Consider the following 21,093-nt stretch of genomic DNA (forward strand, 5'->3'; position numbering starts at 1 on the left):
AGTGGGGAGTGTACTTTAAAGGTTTTGGGAAGCAAGAATTTATTCAGTAAGAGAATACAGAAAGATAGTATGTATTATACAGGAGTGCTAAACCTCCATTGTTTAATGTTATCACTTCTGAAGCACTGTAATATATCTCTTGATAGAACATAAAAGCCTCGCCCAGGGATGGTTTAGCTCAAGACTTAAATACACCAGACCAGTCTTATTTCCCAACAGAAAGTTATTTTTCTTCTAGCTATACTGAAAGTAAATAATCCTGTCATTTCTTGTTTTATTTTGTAGGTTAGTCAGTGGACCAGGCTATGCGAACTTACCATTCCTTTAGCTGTTGAGAATTTTCTCAAAGAATCTTCTGACCAGCCCCCAACTATCCCTGCAGAAATATTAGAGCTAGAAAGAAAGCTTAGTGAGCCTGTGAGAGTGCATAACGATGACAAACTCCGGCGGCAGAAGCTGAAGCAGCAGAAAGCTGCTGGAGTCAGGCCTTCCCTGGCCAAGGAAAAAGCACAGAGCAAGGACCACAGACAGGGGTCATCGGAGGAGATGGACTCTTCCCCTGAGAGCCTGGAACTGAAAGTGGCCTTCGCGAAGCTCACAGTACACGAGGACCCTGCTCCTGCCAACAGGGAGCCTTCTCACATCAGAAAAGCAAAAGCCTCTGACCTTCCACCCCTGGAGCATGTGTTTGCGGAAGGCCTGTACTTCACTCTGGCAGATATTGTGCTCTTGCCTTGTATCCATCACTTCTTGGTAAGGTTTACCAGGAATGGGTACACTACTATAAGTTTCAGTCTGTAGGACTGCCCAGGTTTGAATCCCTATTCCGTTTCTTACTATCATTATGCTTCTGGGCAAGTGATTAATTAATCTTCTCCATTTTCTTATTTGTAAAATAGAGATGATAATAGTACCCATCTAATAGGATCCGTGTGAGGAACAAATGACAAATTGTTGTAAAGTCTGAACATGTTTTGGCACATGGTTGCTTTCAGTATTGTTACTAATTATTATGACTTTTAGTTTTGAGTTGCTAAAATGTTAGCAATTGTTATGATTATTAATTTTAAATTGCTCTTGTGATTACCTGCTAATATTAGAGGTTCCAGTATTAAAATACCAAAATCTCTTGTCAGCTGTATTTTATAATTAAGTAGTCACTTAAAATACTAATTTCATTATTTTAGATACTAGTAAATCAGAAAAATTTTACCCTCATCTCTGTGCTCAATAAGATTATATAGCTGGCAGTGGTATTCAGTGTTGTTGGAGATTATAAATGGAAAGTTTTCTCTCCTAGAACAGGTACATATACATATATATGTGTTTGGGTTTTTTTTTTTTTTTGTCTTTTGTCTTTTGTCTGTCTTTGTAGGTAAAAAAAAAACAAAAAAAACCCAAGGTACAAATAATATCAGAGTGAACGTGGGAAGCTAGAGCTCTGCAGCTTTCCAGTTGGCTTTCCAGAGCTGCATTTTTCTGCTTTGAAGCATTTCACCCTTTGCTTTCCTAAGGAATCAGATATCAGATTTCATTCTGATTATACATCACCAGCACTTCAGGAATCTCTACTGACAGATGAGAAAAGATTTCTAATGAAAATCTATATATTTGGAGACGAGTTCCTCACTGATAAGTTAGGTGGTATTAATCAATTGGCATTTTCTTAAAGAATATTTCTCTTCAAAATGGAACCAAAACAATGTTAGAAACCAAAATAACTTCAAAATTAAAGGATATGGAAAAAGAAATACAGGAATCGTTTAGACATTGATTAGTATTGTAATTGTCATCTGTATTCATGTTGTCCATGGAGCTGGGTGGGAAGAAAATAGACTATTTTCCCCCTAGTCAAATGATTTCTAAATTCTCTTTATCTCTGATAGTCCTCACCCCCTTAACACCCCACCCCACCCCCATGTGCTTATTACTTACTTTGGTTATTAGAGCAGTCATATTATGCACATTATGAAATGCGGTTGGTTTTAATGGCTTCCTGGTCTTCTTAGATAACTGTTTGTTCCTAATTTCATAAAAGTTAAATCAAAGTGGCATAAACATAGTTCATTCATTTGAGAAATTCATTGAAAGCCTACTACATATGTCAGGCACTGTTTTATGCACTAGGAATACAGTGATGAAGAAGACAGGTATGATCCCAGCCCATATGGAGTTAATATTCTAATAGGGGAAGATAAAAATGAAAAAGTAGACAAATAAATTACATATATTCAAATAATGGTAAGTGCTACAAGGAAAATAAAACAAGGTGACAGAGAAGACTTGAGTACTTGCTTTCAAATGCAACAAAACATAAAAATTTGGATTCACCTGCATAAAGGTGATTTTTAGATCAATATCCATACATACATGCTGGGCATTGGTGGTTCAGTGGTAGAATTCTCACCTGCTATTATCCAGACATCCATCTTTATCCAGACATCCATCTTTAGCTCATTTGCATTTGATTTTAGCTTAATTTGAATACTATTTACCTGATTAGAATCAGTTGATGTGGAAGTATTCCTAACTGAGAGGATGTTTTTTTCCCCCTCTTCGGTGAGGTGGACCATTAACCTGTCTTCTGCTGAGTAAATCTACCTAATACTACTAAGGAACTCTGTTCTCATCTCTGGTTAAAATAGCAGAAAACTGGTACACTCAGCCTTTTCTATTACATATATTCTATGATTAAATTCTTCTGTTTCAACATTTATATGTAAACTAATTCTCTAAATATTTTCCTTTGTTTGTTTGTATTTTTCCTGGATCATCACATTTTCTTTCAGGAATTAATCTTTCTTTGCCAAAGCTTTGATGTTATTTCTGTTATATTTGTTTTTCTCTTGTAAGTCATCCTGGGTTATGAAGCAGCCGTTTCAGTTCAGATGGTGGCTGTGATGCTGAGCCTTTAATCTTGCATTATTAACACACATTGAGGTGATGGAGTGGCAGTCCAAATGATCGGAATCAAGATCAAGTTCATGACCAGGAATGAAGGTCAAGTTACTAGGTCTGGATCGGAAACACAGAGCTGAATCTAGGGCCAGGATATTTAGCCACAGGAGTAAGGTCAAGAATATGAAAGAGCAGTCAATTTTGCTAATTCAAGGTTTGGAATACCAGAGGTCAAAAATAGAAGAGTTAGGGAAAATACCTAGTTTTGTTAAGCAGAATAAAGCCAAATATGAAAAACAATTGCAGAGAGAGAGGCTGAGGTGTTATGTCTAAATCTCTGCTCCCAGCTCCTCTCCCTCTTCACAGGATATTAGATTGCAAAGTTAACCCCTAATAGCCCAGCACTTCTTCATGGAAGGTGCCTCACAAAGCCCTCTCCTCTGGAAAGTTTTAGGAATGGATTAAAAAGGAATCAATTAAAATGCACACTTCTTATCATTCCCCCTCCTTTAATTTATTTGCTAGAATATTCTACCATACAGAATAGCAAACATCTGGGAGAAATAATGAATAGCCATTTGAAGGCAAATCTTGCTGTTCTCTGATACTAGAAAGTTTTATAATTATTTTTAACTTACTGCTAATAAGCAGGTACACTCTGATAGAACTATTTAAAAGATTATTCTACTTCTGGAAGAGAAGTTGCCACTTCATGAAATATTTTTGTAACTTGAACATTTATGATTTAACTTACTACATTTTAACTTCTAATGCTTTGAATTGAGTTTTTTAAAACATTTATTGATAAAATCATTGTAGAAATTGGTTTTTGAGCAAAAATATCTATGTTAAATACCTCTTTCGGTGTTCCCACTGGGATCAAACTGAGAATAAAATGGGGATCTCTCTATTGGCTAGCATGTTGCAAAAATCATGGATGCCATTTAGTGGTTAATTTATATTTCCCATATCCTATCCTATGCCTTAGGTCCTTAGGAATTTTCAGATTTGACCCACCAGAGTTCTAGACTGTTAGGAAAAACACAAAACTGGAATGGTATTTCCACTTAGATAGGCTGTTTACTATTTTTATACTGCTTACAGTGCTCACCTAAACATTTGTCAGTGATGACATATTTTTGAAGTACATGACTAAGGAAATGATGTAAAAGAAGTACAAAATGCTTTATTAATAAGTAATGCAGAGGAGGAGATATTTTGAATAGGTTTAACATATTGCTTCTCTTTTTATTCATACACGTTCTTCTGCCCCTTATTAAAATTAACTACAAAGCCACTAGGATTTCATTTTATGGTCTTGATAGCAATAATTTTTTACCATTATTTTAAGAATAAATTCTCTTATTTTCTTGTCCTTAAGTAACTCTGATATATATAATGGTTTTGATCTTGTCAGCCAGGTAACATTTTAAAAAATCATTTCTTAGGAACAAATTTAATTTTCATTTCACATATTTTCATTAGCCTCCTCCTTAAATATATCTTCTTAGGTGTAATGAATGTGGTGCATTACCTGCTGAGCTGTCTGGATATCAGCAGAGCAGCCTGGCATGTTGATTGAACGGGATGACCTGTCCTGCAGAGTAAAACACCTCATTTTTTTTTAAAAAACATGAATTATTGTTACTTAATCACAACTTATTTTCAGAAGGAAGAAAAGATGCTGTATGTGTCTAACAAATAAGAATAAATCACTACCAAGGGGAGTAAGGATGCTTACTTATTTGATTAATTTACCATGGCTTAAAGCTCAATTTCTTTAGCACATAATCTATTTCCAGGCAATTAAGTATTTCGGTGAGAATTACAAACTTTTTGGCTCCCAGAGTACCATTCAGACAGTATTTTTCAAACTTTTTTACTTTCACAGTAAATAATGCATTTTACAAGGTGACTGAACATATAAATATATATCTTTGTATTATATATGTTAATATATATACTTAGAAACACTTAGAAAATAACCCACCTTACTACATGTTATGTACTCTGATATTTTCTATTTTATTTCACTTTTTAAAAAAACCTACTGTATTGATTTTAAAACCTCACAATAGGTCATAAACAGCAGTTTGAAAAATGCTAATTTAATGGATCATTCTTTGAGAGCAAAAAATGGTTCCTTGATCATTTGTTCATTCATTCAGAGTAATTTCTGCAAGGCAGTGTTTTAAGTGCTTGTAGTAAGTATACAAAGAGAGTTAAACAAACCTATGCTTATAATCAATTCTTATTTAAACTTAAAGCCCGTTTAAAATAGAGTAAATTATATATGTGTATGAGTTTTTTCTTTAATTTTGTTCTTTCTGGCTCCTGTTTTGGCACTGATTATTGCTAGATATATTTGTAGAGATTTTCTATGACTTGACCTTTTTACTTTATCTCTTCATAATCATAAGTCATAATCAGTTTGTAAAATAACTGTTTCTATGGAAACAGCATTCAGTGTCTCACAAAGAAGCAAGAACATTCTAATTTTGAAAGAAATTGAAGTTTGGTGGTGGTGCTAGGGAGAAAGCATCTGACCAAGAGAAAACAGATACTAATTTACATCAGGGGTGATGGTTCAAATGTTTCTAATTTGTGTAAATAAAAACCTTTAAAAGCTGCATCCTAATAAAAAGAAACAAACTACTGATAATTAATTGCAACTATATGGATGAATCTCAAAAACACATTGCTAAGAGGAAAAAGTCACATTTTGTGATTCCATTTATACGAAATTTCAGGAAAGGCAAAATTAGACACATGAAAAGCAGAGCAGAGGTCTCTTGTAACTGATTAGGGAGCAGAGATTGATTGTAAATGGTCACAAGGGAACTTTTTGGTGTGATGTTGAGTGTTCTAATATTGGATTATTGCTGTAGTTGTAAAACTAAATTTACCAAAACTCATTTGAACTGTAAACTTAAAATGTGTGAATTGTAAAGTTACCTCAATCAACTCTTATAACACACAAAAATATATAATAATGTGTTTTCATTCTTTTTCTGCCTAGGTAATTATCTGTAAGAAACTTTCGGAAAAGCTGGTAGAATTTCCACTGCTGGCCGCCTGGTACCAGAGGATTCAGGAAGTGCCAAGAGTAAAAACAGCGGCTTCCCAGTGTGGGATCCAGTTTCTCCATTTACCACAGTTGCAGACCACCTCAAATGAACACCATCCAAACTTAGATGAGGCCCCATGTATAGAGGAGCAAAGTGATCCTTTATTTATAGGAGGACCACGACCCACTATGACCAAGTTAATGGTACTTAAGTTGGTTTTATTAAAGTCTTGTTTGAAGGATTCCACGTGGTAATGTTGCTGAGCATCCTACCCCAACTTGCAATCATCTGTTCACACTTCTGTTATAAATTTTATTTATATCACTCTTGACCAATTAATATTTCTGCTAGTCTTTTCATTTAAGTGAAATGTGGTAAATTGAAGATTTTTAATATTGTGTGTCTTTGGAATCAAATAAGTCTATATATATATTTTTTTTAAATATTTTTCTCAAAGCTTTTTTTTAATCTAAGACACCAAGAGCATATTATGTGTGGTCAAGTTTATTGTTTTAACCTGATGTTTTTCTGTTGCAAGGACTTGGTCTCAGTTTTTTTAATTTTGAGGTGATGATTTGAATTAAAGAAATATAAAGATGATTATCTCAGTTTACATTCCAAGATTTTGTCTAAATTTAAGATTTTTGAATTCTTTGAATTGTCTTAACTTTATTCTTTGATTTTAGTGACTTTTTATATAATAAGAACACATGATTTTTCTGTCTTTGCAGCATAATTTGTTTCTAATAGTACTAATTGTAAAAGTTTTTGCCAATAAGCTCTCTTTTCTCTATCATTCAAAAAATTTGCAAAAGTGTGTTGTTTTTAACTTAGACTATTTGAAGAATTATTTGAATAGAGAATTTGTGAAGTAGTTTGAGCTAGTCATCTGAGTTGTATCGGAAATACTTGAGTTAGGAAGTATTTAAATTCTATACTTAACATAAAGTTTGCTGATTTGGAAAAGCACAGGAAGATTTTAGTAGTGATACCAGCCCTTTATCTCTTCAGCTAAGCTTTGTTAGCCTAGTGATGAAACTATGAAACAGGCTGGTATAGTTGGTTATAGAAGATATCAGATATCAAAGCAGATCCAAAGTTTGATGTGTCTTGATCAGTTGGTTGTACTGTTCAGTAATCTCTCATTACCTCCTGAGTGTTTTTTTAAAAATAATTGTCAAGAGAGTAATCTTTGTATTAAAATACTAATTTTTAAAATTTCCACAAACCAAAAATCTATACCTTTAATTCATACTTATGCAGAATCTTGAAAAAAATTGGTAATTCAGATTTTTCTACCTATGCTCTTCCAACAATAAAATGACATTAGGAAAGGCATTTACATTTGAACTGTTTAAAAATATTTATAAAAAAGAGAGATAACTAAAATTCAAAGTCAGAAAAAAGTTAATAGACAATTATAAAAATAAGTCTTTTTGTAATAATGTGAAAATATAAAGGAATCTTGAATTTTTAATTTATAGGGGATGTGTTAGTTCAGGTCCTCCAAGAAACAAATTCCAAGATAGGGAGCAAGCAGTGTACTGAAGGAAGCAGCTTCAGTGAGGGGAAGAGGAGAGGCAGCCAGAGGAGGCTGGGAGGGCCTTCAGAATGTGATGCAGGTTTGATCCCTGTGCATGAAGACAGGAAAGATAGGAAGATTGAGTCAGAAAAGTCAGACTTCTGTGCAGTTCTAAGAAAGTTTTCTCAAGTCAGTGGGGAGTCCTTGAGCCTGAATCATCTGTCAGAGAGTTCCATGTTTCTCAAAAATTATCTGCCACTGTCAGTCTCTGAGACTGAGACTCTCAGTCATTGCTTTGGGAACAGCCCATGGGAAAGCTATGCTAGGGACCAAGTGACTTGGGTTCTCCCAGCTTTGTAGCTAAGTTAACATTATTACCTTCAGTAAGTCATTTAACCAAAGGCTCTCAATTTCTCCTTTTAAAATTTGGAGAGCAGTACACATTCTGTATGATTCATTTCTGATTTTAAATCTTATGATTGTATAAAAGTTGCTTGGGAGATTGCATCTTCAATTAAAAAAAAAGAATGTTCAAATATGAAAATAACTTAAACTTTCCATTTTCATTCAGTTCTAACTTGATAGTGTGTATTGTATGCAATACATTTTCCTTTTTATTTTGGGGGTGGTAATTAGGTTTGTTTCTTTGTTTGTTTCTAATGGAGGCTCTGGGGATTGAACCCAGGACTGCATGCATGCTAAGCACATGCTCTGCCACTGAGCTCTACCCTCCCCTCATCATTTTCCTTTTTAATATGCCATTATTTTTGCTACTTACCAGCAAGTTTATTGTCATATATATTTGAAAGACAATATTATATCAATTTACTATATTCTGTGAAGGTATTTTATTTATACTGTTACTTTTCATTTCTGTATAGTTAGGCATTTTGGGGAGTTTTTGTGTGTGTTTTGGGGTTTTTTGCCGATTCCATGAGGACACATGAAATTGGCACTAAGTGAATGTATAAAACAGGAAACTTTTCTAACAATCACATCTCACCTTTTTTCCTTCTGTTTTCTTTGGCACAATCTTGCCTCCCAAATCCCCCTTATTTTCCAGATGTTCTAAATTTATTTATTTACTCAGTCAAAAAAAGGTATATTTTTTTACTAAACTTCAGACACTGTTTTGAATGTTGGATATATGAGGAACAAATTGGACTGCCCCCAGGGAGCTTACATTCTGGTGAGGTAGCTAAATAAAGAGAAAAACAAATAAATGTGTATGTAGCACATTAAGTAATGATAAGTGCTATAAAAAAGTAACATAGGATGAGGAGGATGGAAGTGATGGAGGTCAGGATAGTTTTTTAGATAGGGTGATAAGGAAGGATTATCTGATGAGGTGAAGACATTGAGCAAATAACCTGAATGAACATTTGAGAATTTGGAGGAAGTGTCCTAGGCAGAGGTTCCAACTATTAAGACCCTGAGCAAATCTACAGAGACAGAAAATGGATCAGTAGCTGCCCAGGGCAGGGAGCTATGGGGGGAGAATGGAGAGTGCTAATGGGCATGGGGCAAGACCCTAAGATGGGAATGAGTTTGGTGAAATGAGGAATAGCAAGAAGCTCAGTATGGCTAGACTAGAATAAGGGAGGTAGGGGAGAAGTAGATGATGTCAGAGAGATATGTTTATCTTTCTGAAGGCAAGGAAGTCCTCTAGACCTCTCTACCTATAGATGCAGCTCTACCCCAACAAAAGAATTTTTGTACTATTTCCTTTGGAACTGGAATTCAGCTGGTTTTCACAATAGAAAGTAATCTCATAAACTAACTACAAAGGGCTAATGATAGATTCTCAGGGATTTTTGTTTTGAATAGATATTCCTGAAGATAAATTCATGAACCATGTATATGTATCCTATGGGCTGTGGACAGAATATGATTGGAAAGGATCTGGGAATCCATGTGTGTGCCAAGCCACTGTCTGTAGATCAAATAAGTAAATGCACAAAGTTTTACATGGGGAAGGGATCTGAGAATGTTTTTATGTATTGAAGGATAATGATCATTTTTTTAAAATATTGGGAACCATTTTGTTAAAACAAAAGGATCCTTTTCTAGAGGCTTTGTAGGTACTTGTAGAAGGCTAGTATGTATGATAACGTTGGGTGAATGTTGAAGTGGGGACTTTTTGGTCCTTTAAATATAGCTCCTAGGCAGGGACAATTTTCATATAATTCAAGACAGATCTTGATGGAAATATGCAGAGTCAGTTTTTGATTATGTGGATTGTTTCTGATAAAAACTTTTATCCTCAGGTGACTTTTCTCTTTGACACCCAATATATTTCTAGGTAGCTTATTACTTCTGTGTTGCTTCAGTAATATTTTAAATAGGAAATTTAATAATAATTTATAGTAAAGTAATTGAGCTGTCAAGAAACTCAACATACCATTTCTTATGTAACTAAGTATTTTGAGGAATACCTGATGATTATTAAAATTTATATTCCTCCTTGCCAGTATAGAAACTAGAAATTTGGTCTTTAGAACATAACAGGATTTTATTAATTCATTAATTTGGAAAGGGCCTATCTCCTTTTTCAGGAAAAAGGCATTGAAGTGATGTTTTCTCCCCACCCTTGCCCTACTTGGACCCTTGATTGGGATACTCTTCCTGCAGCAGTGAGCCCAAAGGAAGGTGAGTTTTTTCCTTCTTTTTTGAATTTTACTTGTAATCTGGATACGCTGTTCAGATCCATCTTCTAGATCTCTAGTTCTCTCTTTGGCTATATCCAACGATATGATTATACTATCCATTGCATTTTTATTTTATTTTTATTCTAAAAATTTTACATATACACATTGCTTCAATTTAATATTTCCCACATTTTCCTACATTTGCTTCATCTATTCCTTTTATTTTTCTTTGCAGAAGTATTTTGAAGCTTATCCCAGATAACATGTCAGACTATAGTATGACCATCTAAAAAATATTGACATCTTAAATAATCTCCATGTCATCACACTTAATAAAAATCAACAAAAATTCGTTGATCATCTAATAAGCAGTTCATAATGATTTTCCCCCAACTGTTTAAAATGTTATTTGAAAAAAATATTTTGATAGTTAGGTTTTCAGTTAAATAATTATATTTTTTATTGCTAGAAATTATATTTGGTTTGTTTGCTTTGATAATACACTTTTCCCTGCTCATGTTCAATTTCCTCTTGCTATAATTTGTAAACATAGTGATTTTATAATCTGTATTTGTTGTTTCTAATAGCTGATGCCCATAGAAGTCTAGTTCCGTTGTTTGTTGTTTCTATTGACTTGACTACTGGCTCTGTTTCCCTGTTAGTTTTGTAATTTTCGATTATAAGTTCATTTTTGGGGTTACCTAAATCTGAGAATCTTGTGGGGCTTGGGTTAGGAATGAATTCCCACAGAAATAGTTAATGTTTGTTTGTGTGAGGCATCTTGAAGTATAGAACTGAAGGCACTAGAACTTATCATTAGTTTTTCAGATTGAGATTCCTTCAGCCTTTTCTATCTGGGGCTGAGGTTTAAACAGAAAAGTTTACTTTTATCGTCTTCCTTTGCTGTTTGATGGAACTTTTTTTTTTTTTTTGAAATGCATCTTTTCATAATGAATATAGCTTTTCAAGGTTTCGGCTTTCATGTGGTGATACCAGTTTCAACTCTCCACCATGCTAGGGGTCAAGGACTAGCCTGTCTTCTTTGTCTAGCTGTTAAAGCCTGGATCCCAGCAAATACCTTCCAGGCAGCTGTGGTGTCAGTTCAAGATAATTACAGTGCTTTTTAGTTCCTTTCCCCCTTTTTAAGGCCCTATGGGTTTTCCTTACTCTCAGAAATCCAGTTGTACGTGTAAAGGATGATTGTTGAATTTTAAATGCCCTTTTAGCTATTGTTTAGGTGAAGAACTTTTTTATAGCTCACTGTTCTATTTATTAGATCTTCACATATTCTTTAGTTTTATACTAAGCCAAATATAAGTTTTGATTTTTCAAATGCTCTTTGAAATCATATGCTCTTTGAAAATCATTTTTCAAATGCTCTTTCTTTTTTGTATTCATCTTTTCTATGCTGCTTCCTAATATTGCCTGTATCTCACTGATGAATTCTGTTCTGTCAGTCAAGAGTTAGATTAGAATTAGAATTCTTCCAAACTGGAAGATTATGTTGGATAGTTAAGAACTCTGCTGCAAAGATATTTTATAAAAATGAAATCCATTTTTTGGTGTTTTATTAAATATTTGAAAAATAGTCACTAATGAATTTGTTAATGTTTTAAGAATTTTTGACATTTTACAAAATTTAAATGTTTGTCTTTATTATACATGCAATTATATTTTGTATACTCTTCAGTTATAGTATAGATTCTGAAGGAGTTAAACCTATAATTTACTAAATAAAAATGAGATTTTTATTAATATTTATATTAAGAAATGGAAACAGAACTTTTTAAGTGCCACATGTTTTGCTCTATAATTAATTTACTGTGAAGGCAAAAGAATATTTTCACTTATTAATATGAGCACTCAAATTACATTTGCTACCAACTCAAAATTTGACATTAAGCATTCATATCTGGTCGTTTTACTGGTTAGAAGTGCATAGCTAATGGAGTTCATGGAATATATTACTCATTATATCCCTTTAATTGGATCACCTTATTTTCATAAATATAATGACAAAGATGGAATTATAACAGCAGAGCTACATGGCTCACTCACGTTTTATTCACTGTTTCTTAAAAGGTTTATAGTCTTGTTAGCTAAGGTAGAATTGTGTCATTTTAGATTTTCTGTTTTCAAGTCTGGCAGTTTCCATATCGCATAGTAATAGAACCTTTGTGAAATGAAATTATTGTACATAGTGGTGTGGAGGTCACTACACACATGTTCTGACGATTTGTCTTCTGGTACTGTCTTTTATGAGAAATTTATTATAATAAGGTATCGTTTGGGTGTTTCAAAGACTGACTCCTTATACTGACTCCGCTGAGTTATATCAAGATTGTGGTGCATTTTATAAGAATCAGCTTCTTTACCATCAAAGACTGTATTAATTCTCATGATGGTGTCTCGTATATTTTGTAAGCCTATCTAATCTCTCATCCTCTGCTGTCATCCATTTTTCTTCCTCCATCTTACAAACCATTCCCTGAACTTTTTACTGCTTCCATTATACAATCTATATTTGCTACCTCCATGCCTTCACCTTCATTTTTCCTCCAGCCTTGAATACTCTTCTTTCCATTTCCCATTCCACTGAAATTGTATTCATCTTTTAAGGATCAAGGCAAATGCTGCTTCTTTCATTGAGCCTTCTGCATGGGTTATGAAGTCAGCCTGCTTGAGTTTGAAATCAGAGCTACCATTTAGCTAGCTAGATAACCTATGGCCAGATCCTCAACTAGAATCTCTGAATTCTCTGTATTCTCAAACTGACAACTCTCTGTACTTCAGTGATCTCATCTGCAGAATGGGGATAATAATAATACCTACCTTATAAAATTGTTGGTATATTCAATGAATATATAAAACACTTAGTACAGTGCCTAACTGTAAATAGTAAGTGTTAAATAATACTAATATAGCAGTCAGAATTAGCATTCCCTCTCAACATTTCTTTAGTACTTACTTACGCTTCATTTAGAATGCTTATAGTACACTTCTTTTACACTATATTTATATGCATGTTTTCCTTCTCCAGTAGACTGTGAGCTCTTTAAATAAAGGACCCCTGTGGATAGGTTCTCAATAATTTTTTATTAAATTGAATTGGATTGAGACTGCAGATCCTTTTTTTTTAACTTCCCAAATTTCTATTTAAACCAGAAAATTATTTTGTCTTATATAAATTTAAAAGACTAAAATAATTGAGATTATTTAGTTTTAAGAAAAGAGAACTGAATATTTAATATACATCACCATTCTTATTGTTATGTCATTATTATTATATTTTTCATGGACTGTTTGGGAGTAAGTTGCAGACATCATGACTCTGCTTCTAAATACTTAACTATCTCCTTTAAGAACAAGAACATTTTCTTACATTGCCATAGTACAATGATCAAAACAGGGTATTTAATTCAGTAATACTATTATCTATCCTACCATCCAGTAGATTGTAGTACATTTAGTTGTCATGTTTCTTTACTTTCCTTTTATGTGAAACAATTTCTCAGCCTTTCTTTGTCTTTCATATAACATAGACTTTATTGAAGAGTTCAGGCCAGTTTTTTGTATACTGTCTCTCAGTTTGGATTTGTCTAATGTTTCCTCATGATTAGATTCAAGTTATGCATTTTGGGCAGGAACACCACAGAAATGATACTGCGTCTTTCTTAGTGCCTCATTATCAGGAGGCATATTATGTCAGTTTGGGCTCAGTGATATTGACTTTGGTCATTTGCTGAAGGTGGTGTCTGCCAGGTGCCTCTACTGTAATGTTACTATTTTGCTCTATTGAATTAATAAGTAGTTTGTGGAGAGATAAATATTTGAGGCTACATAATATCTTATTTCTTTTCAAAATTTCACTCACTGATTTATATTCATTTAATGCTTCTTGCCTATGGTAGTTTCAAAATGGTGATTTTTCAACTCCATCATATTTCTATGTTTGTTAGTTGCCACTCTACTATAAGAAACTTTTCTTTTTTTCTTTTTCTTTCTCTCCTTCTTTCTCTTACTGTCTATTGACTCAGGAACTTTTGGTTTATTAAATGAGCTATAATCCATCACTGTCTTTACTAATTTCAGTGCTCAAGTTGTCCCAGGTTGTAAGTGCCTTCAAGCTGGCTCCTGAGCCTTTGGAAATGCCCCAACCATTGTATGACTATGTCCTTAATTTCTGGCATAATGAAGTATTACAGGCTCATTTTGTCATTTCCTGGCCCCAGCCCTAGAATCAGCTGTTTCTCCAGAGAGCCCTGGTTCCTTTTAGTAGAGGATGGTATTGAGAAAATTAGATTTGGGCACTAGGTATGCTCATTGCTAACAGTGTTGTTGCTTCTAGGTTCTCTCAGCAGAGAGATGTGTATACAGATACATCTGTTAGGAAGTAGATGAATGTATGCATACATCTACATACACACACATGCATAATCATCACATCAATGTCTACTGCTGTACCTATATATATGTCTATTACACTGACACCTTTCATTCTAATCCAGTACCACAAGATCCTTCCTAGTTTTTCTGAATTCAATATCTATGTCTACCTCTTCCAACAGTAAAAGTTATAGCACCCAACATCACTTATAGATTTGTTCATTTGTTCTGTCCTCCACTATGTGAATGGTAATTTCAGTATTGCTTTATGCTTATCTCTGTGAAAAGTACAACTACTAAGTTGAATTCCAGTTTGTTTGCAGTTATTTTCATCTTTGAATTCAGAGTATATGCAGGTAATTGTGATCAGATGGTTCTACAGAAGATGAATTATGAAAAGTGAAAAATTAAATGTTTAAGTTAATGTTAATTGTGTCCCCTGATAGAAAATCTTCAGTCAACAGTTTCCTGCTCTGAGAGGATCCAGGCAATTGCATATTCTTTATGACCATTTGGCCTCAAATAATTGTGATTTCCTACTCTTATGAACTAGGGTAAATACTGTATGAGCCTGAGGACTCCTTTTGTTATGTCCAGAGGCACCTCTTCCTTGCTCTTTGAATTTTTGCCCTCTGAGTATGAAGGAAGGAATAGACGTAGTCTTTTGCCTGAAGACCTAGAATAGAACTGCTCTAAGCCATTCACTCCATCGATATTTCCCTATGCCCTCTCTGTTCTTCAGTACCTTTTAGGTGAATGGTTCCTGTATTAGGAGTTGCTCCTAGACCCTAATAATCACATCAATCATCAAGGAGGGAGCAGAGTCAGAAGCATGACCTTATAGAAGATAAAGGCAACAAGAAAATAGTTGCATAGGTGTTGTTCCAGTTATAATCTCTTCTATTCTTATATTCAGAGTTCAACTGTCTTAGAAATATGGCCTAATTAGGTATACATGAGGCCTTAGTTTTGCTTTTGAGCTGTGTGAGAGCACTAACTCCTAGGCAGACTGATATGAGGATAGTGTCTAAAAACCTTGAACATCACCACTCGTTCACCCTCACCCTCTGCCACTCAGGTTAGAGTGTATACTTAACAGCTGAGTTAAAAAGAAAATGAACAGCAGAGTTTTACTAGATGGATATAGTAAGATCTCTCATTTCTAGAGGGCTTTAAACCTAGTAGATTTCATTTACTAGGGACAGAGATATATGCATTCTTAGAACAAGAATTACAAACTGGTATATTTTGGTTACTGTTATATAAACCACTGATTGAATTTATGGTTCTAAGGGAATGTATAATTTTGTAATCCTAGTGGAAGATTATTCTCTATTAGGAATAAGATATTTCTTTTTATCAAACTTTACATACAGCAATTATAGATGACTAAAGTTTTTAAATTTAAAAGCTTATCCTGATGAGAATCATTAGAAATAATCCCTTTTTTTCCCCATTTGTTTTCTGTATAATATTTGGGGTTGAAAAGAATGAATTGATCCTTGACATCAGGAAAAATGTAAAATATGATAGTGATACACAATGTAACTAGTAAAAATTTGCCTCAGTGCAAAGGCTCTGCCCTCCCTCCACCCTTTTATTATATGCTTCAACAAACCAAATCACCCTTTCCTTTTCCAGCAGAAGTGACTGAGGTAAGCAAAGGAAGAATGTGGTCAAGGTCTTTGGAGGGAGTTGTATCCAAGGTGGAGAAAGGAAGGACTAAACAGAGCCTTTCCCTCTATCAGTGATTCTTAACAAGGTTCTTACTAACCCTAAGGGATGTGGTAAATAGCACTATATTTTGCTATTTGTGCCAGAAAGCCAGGAATGCTAAAAGGTCACCATAACAAAGAATTGTCTCATCAGTAAATATAAACATTGCCCTTTTTTGGGGAAAATAAAACATAAAAGTTTGTCTTAGGACCTCTAGTCAGGGTGTAAGAATACTTCATTGTCCTAAACCATTACTTTTCAAACTAGGACATCCATCAGAATCATTTGTTAAAATAGATTGGTGGGCCCTACACTAGAGTCTGAGCGGGGCCCTAGAATTTTCATTTCTAAGAAATATCAACTAATACTGCTTCTGCTGCTTTTGAGGACCACAGACTGTGAAGTCTTACCATAGGTAACTGGTGTAGGGCATGTGTTGGCTGCTTTGATTTTAAACTTTTACCGCCAAAACAAAATGAACAAGATCAAAGTTTTCTAAATTTTTTTTTATAACCTAAAAAAGTTATTTTGGGGCCTTTAGCATGGAGTACATCAAATATAAGAGTTTATGCATACCTCTGAACCATTTGGTAACTACGAAAACTTCTAATTTAAGCCAAATATATTAGCAAATATAATTGAAAGTAGAAATACCTTGATAATGTAAATAAGAGTAGCTGTCTCTTTCAAGAAACTTCTTTTTCCTGAAATACTAGTCTCAGAGTCTTATTTTTTTTCCACTTCACCACACTGGATGAGACTCAAAAAAATTAGCATATTTGTTTTCTTACTTTTAAAAAATTATTCTCCTGTGAGACAAGGTAAGGATATAGTCTCTCCAACACTTTTTTTGTTTATATTGAATAACTTTAGATTGTAAGGCTGTTACATTTGGAACTTTTTGGCATTTAAAATACTAAAAACACACCAAGAGAATGAGATCAAAGGTTTTTTTTCCTCCCCACTTTCTGGGGAAAAAATTTTCTAATATAAATGTTTTTCGTTTCTCTAAGTTATACTTAGCTGTGAAATCCAAAACCTGACCATATTTGACTCAGAACTCTACAAATTTATAACTGTTTTCTCTTCTTTCAAGACTGAGGTTCTTAACAAGCATTTTGGTGCTTCACCAAAAGTAATACACTCTCTTATTTAAACTGCATTTTAATCTGAAGCTAAAAGCCTCTAAAAGACAGTATATATAAATATGGACAGAATTTATATTAAATCATTTAAAATATAACAAAGTTGCAAAGAACAAGTTTGCTGTTTGCTTAGTGGTGCTCTTTTGATTCAGTGCCAAATACTTGACATATAGTTGTAGAGACTGAGACAGAGATAGGAGATATATCACATGCTTATTATATTATATTATATATTATGTATATGAATGATATAAAACAGATCATGTGTTAAATTCATCTCCTTTTCTAGTAGAAATTTAGAAAAGTCAGCTAAAGTAATAGTAGAAGGAATTGAAACTGGCAGAGAGGTGGGTAAATTTTTACTAGGCAAATTCTTCCTATTATAGCGTTAGGCATTCCTTATGTAAAAATGTTAGTCATTTATAGGCTACTAGTTAATTGTATTTGGTAATACAAGAGGGGTAGTTCTGGTGGTAGGAATATTTTTATATAGGTTTTAATGAGTAGCCATTAGGTGAATTTTTTTACTTAAAAAATTAATAGATTATTATAATCTTTATTTGAAAGGAAGGTGACATAATGAGATAAAGACTAGTAGAAAGGTTTCTATTTTTCAGTCTTACTTTTTTCATGTGGAATTTCAAAAGGTTTAGCTTCTTCATGTGGCATGTTAAGAGTTTAAGAAAAAGAGAACAATGTAAAATGCACAATTTTATTATGCAGTTGACCCTTGAACAGCACAGGGGTTAAGAGTGCCAATCCTCCCTGCAGTCAGAGATCCCTGTATAATTTATGGTCAGCCTTTGGTATACAGCATCCTTTAGTATCTGCAGTTCTGCATCCACAGATTGAGTTAGTACTGTACTATTTACCATGAAAAAAATCCATGTGTAAGTGGACCTGTGCAGTTCAAACCCAAGTTGTTAGAGGATCAATGTGATTGTATAGTAATACATTACATTTTTACTTATTTAAGCCTTTTAAATTTAAACCTTTAAAAAAGTTTCTACTTTTTAAGATTTCACTTGAAGTGACACTTTAAATAATTTAATCAAATTCTCCTCAAATTTTATCTATAGGTTTAACAGAATTTTTATCAAAATTGAGCAAGATTTTTAGTAGATATAGACAAACTTATTCTAAGTTTTATATGGAGAAAATTTGTAAAAGAGTAATAGAGAGAATCATTCTCTGTGTTAAGACTTACTGTATAGCTACAATAATTGGAAAGAGAGATGTTAGAACAGAATAGAGAACATACAAAAAGACATAGAAGCAATTCAACGGGAGTACAATCTTTTTAAACAAATGTGGCTGGATCAAGTGCCCATTCATAGGCAAAGAGAATGAATATCTAAATTGCATACCTTATGTAAAAGTTAACTCAAAAAGGATCATGGATTTAAATGTAAAATTCAAAACTATAAACTTTAGAAGAAAATGTAAAAACATGCAAAAAAACTTTGAGAGCTGGGAATAGAAAAAGAGTTCTTATGCGTGTCACCAAAAGCATAATTCATAAAAGATTTTTGGTAGTTGGACTTCATCAAAATTAAAAATGTTTGCTCTGCCAAAGGCTCTGTTACAAGGATGATAAAACAAGCTAAAGATTAGAAGAAAATATTTGCAAACCAGCAATACATGCAAATCTGACACATATTTGAATCTGGAATATATAAAGAATTCTAAAAACTCGTCAGTAAAAAAATAAACAAAAAAGAATCCAATTAGAAAATAGGTAAAAGACATGAACAGATATTTTACCAAAGGGTATATACAGTTGGCACATACGCACATGAAAAACTTTCTTCTTCTTAACCATCAGGGAAATGTAAATTAAAACTACAATGAGATATCATTACACACCTATCAGATTGGCTAAAATAAAAAAGAAATAAGACTAAATGTTGACAAGGATGTGGAGAAACCGAATCACTCACACATTGCTGGTAGGGATGTAAAATGGTACAATCATTTGGAAAATAGTTTGGTGGTTTCTTACAAAACTATGGATACAGTTACCACAAGACTCAACAATTGCACTGCTGAGCATTTATCCCAGAGAAATGAAAACTTATATTCATACAAAATCCTGCACATAAATGTGCATAGCAACTTTATTCATAATAGCCCCAAACTAGAAATAACCCTAATACCCTTCAATGAGTGAATGAATAAACAAATTCTGATGTATCCTTGCTATAGAATCCTACTCAGCAATAAAAAGGAGTGGACTATCCATTCTTGTAACAACTTGGATGGATCTCAAAGTCATTACAATTAATGAAAAAAACCCATCTCAAAAGATTAACTATACTATATGATTGCATTTATTTACCATTCTCAAAATGATGAAACTAGAGAGATGGAGAACAACAGGTTAATGATTGGCAGGGAACAAGAATGGCTGTGGAGAGGTGGCTGCTGTCAAGGGAGCTCCATTGTGGTGATGAGGTGGTTATATGAACCTATACATGGGATCAAATCGCATAAAACTGTACATACACTCACAAAAAAGGTGTATTAAACCTGGTGAAAACTGAGCAAGGTCTGCGGTTAACAGTATTGTACTAACAATAATTTCCTAGCTTTGTTATTGTACTGAGGTTTGTTTGTTTGTTTGTTTTTACTTATTGTTTTTGTTTTGTTTTTTGCTTGTCTTTTTTTTTTGCAGGGATAGTTAGGTTTATTTATTTATTTTTAAAGAAGGTACTGGGGATTGAACCCAGGACCTCACATGTGCTAAACACACACACTGTCACTGAGCTTTACCCTCCCACCCTGTACTGCAATTTTATAAGATATCATCACTGGGGAAGCTGGATGAACGGTTCACAGGATTCTATGCACTATTTTTGCAACTTTCTATGAGTCTATAATTATTTCAAAATAAAAAGTTAAAAATATAATTTAAGTAGAAATATCAGAAAAGATCAAGAAAATAAAGAATATTGAAATATTTCTCAGTTCATCTTTTTCAAAAATACCAGAAAATTTCTGGAGACCATTTATAAAACAAATGATATTTTGATAAAAGGCAAGAACTACAAAATGAATAGTAGTGCAATGCTAATATACACAGGTAGACATTGACTCTCACTTTTGACAGTCCGTTTCACAGGTTGCTACTCTCCACTCCCAGGGAAATAGAGAAAACCAAACAACGTAATTTGAGTTTCTTTATATCCACATTGCTGCAGAATAGTTATTGGTATGATCTAGGAATACACCTAGTACTAATCCTGGCTGATAGTTTGCACCAGGGCTCCTGCCCTGCCACCAGAAAGCTTCAGGTTTCCTGGAAGATGCCCTGGTGTCACATGCGTTATGGTGATTGGAATGTTATGTTCATGAGAAGTAGAGAAAGTTCTTTCCTACAGAAAGCTTAGTTGTGTGCAGTTTCAATTATGTATTTGTATTTCAAAGTACTGAAAAGTGAGACTGAGCGTTTTGTTTTGGCTGTTAGAATGGTTGAGTGAAGAAATTTATTTTGAATTTTAATCAACTCAGGTGTGAAAATGACACAGTTGTATAACATTGTACTACTAACTAAATCATCTGGAACCACTTTGCTATAAACAAGGCTTGAAAAAGGGTAGCAAGATTACGTTCAAGCTTTATGACCCCCACGTCCTCAACAAGACTAAGTACAAGGCCAGTATCTACTTCAGAGGCAGCAGTTCTTTACTGAGGGGAGCATTGGTAAATGG

The 21,093-nt window shown here is 33.7% G+C and overlaps 1 protein-coding gene across 3 annotated transcripts in view; it reads left to right on the plus strand.

Moving 5' to 3' along the window:
* GSTCD (glutathione S-transferase C-terminal domain containing) overlaps nucleotides 1-21,093 on the plus strand; it is a 108,403-nt gene that overhangs the window by 9,696 nt on the left and 77,614 nt on the right. For all 3 annotated transcript variants that reach the window (XM_032461142.1, XM_032461137.1, XM_032461144.1), the window contains 3 exons: nucleotides 286-753; nucleotides 5,918-6,169; nucleotides 10,044-10,137. In XM_032461142.1, the coding sequence (XP_032317033.1) occupies nucleotides 286-753; nucleotides 5,918-6,169; nucleotides 10,044-10,137 (814 nt within the window). The remainder of the gene's footprint in view (nucleotides 1-285; nucleotides 754-5,917; nucleotides 6,170-10,043; nucleotides 10,138-21,093) is intronic.

This window comes from Camelus ferus, chromosome 2 (assembly GCF_009834535.1).
Source record: "Camelus ferus isolate YT-003-E chromosome 2, BCGSAC_Cfer_1.0, whole genome shotgun sequence".
NCBI classification, from domain to species: Eukaryota; Metazoa; Chordata; class Mammalia; order Artiodactyla; family Camelidae; genus Camelus; species Camelus ferus.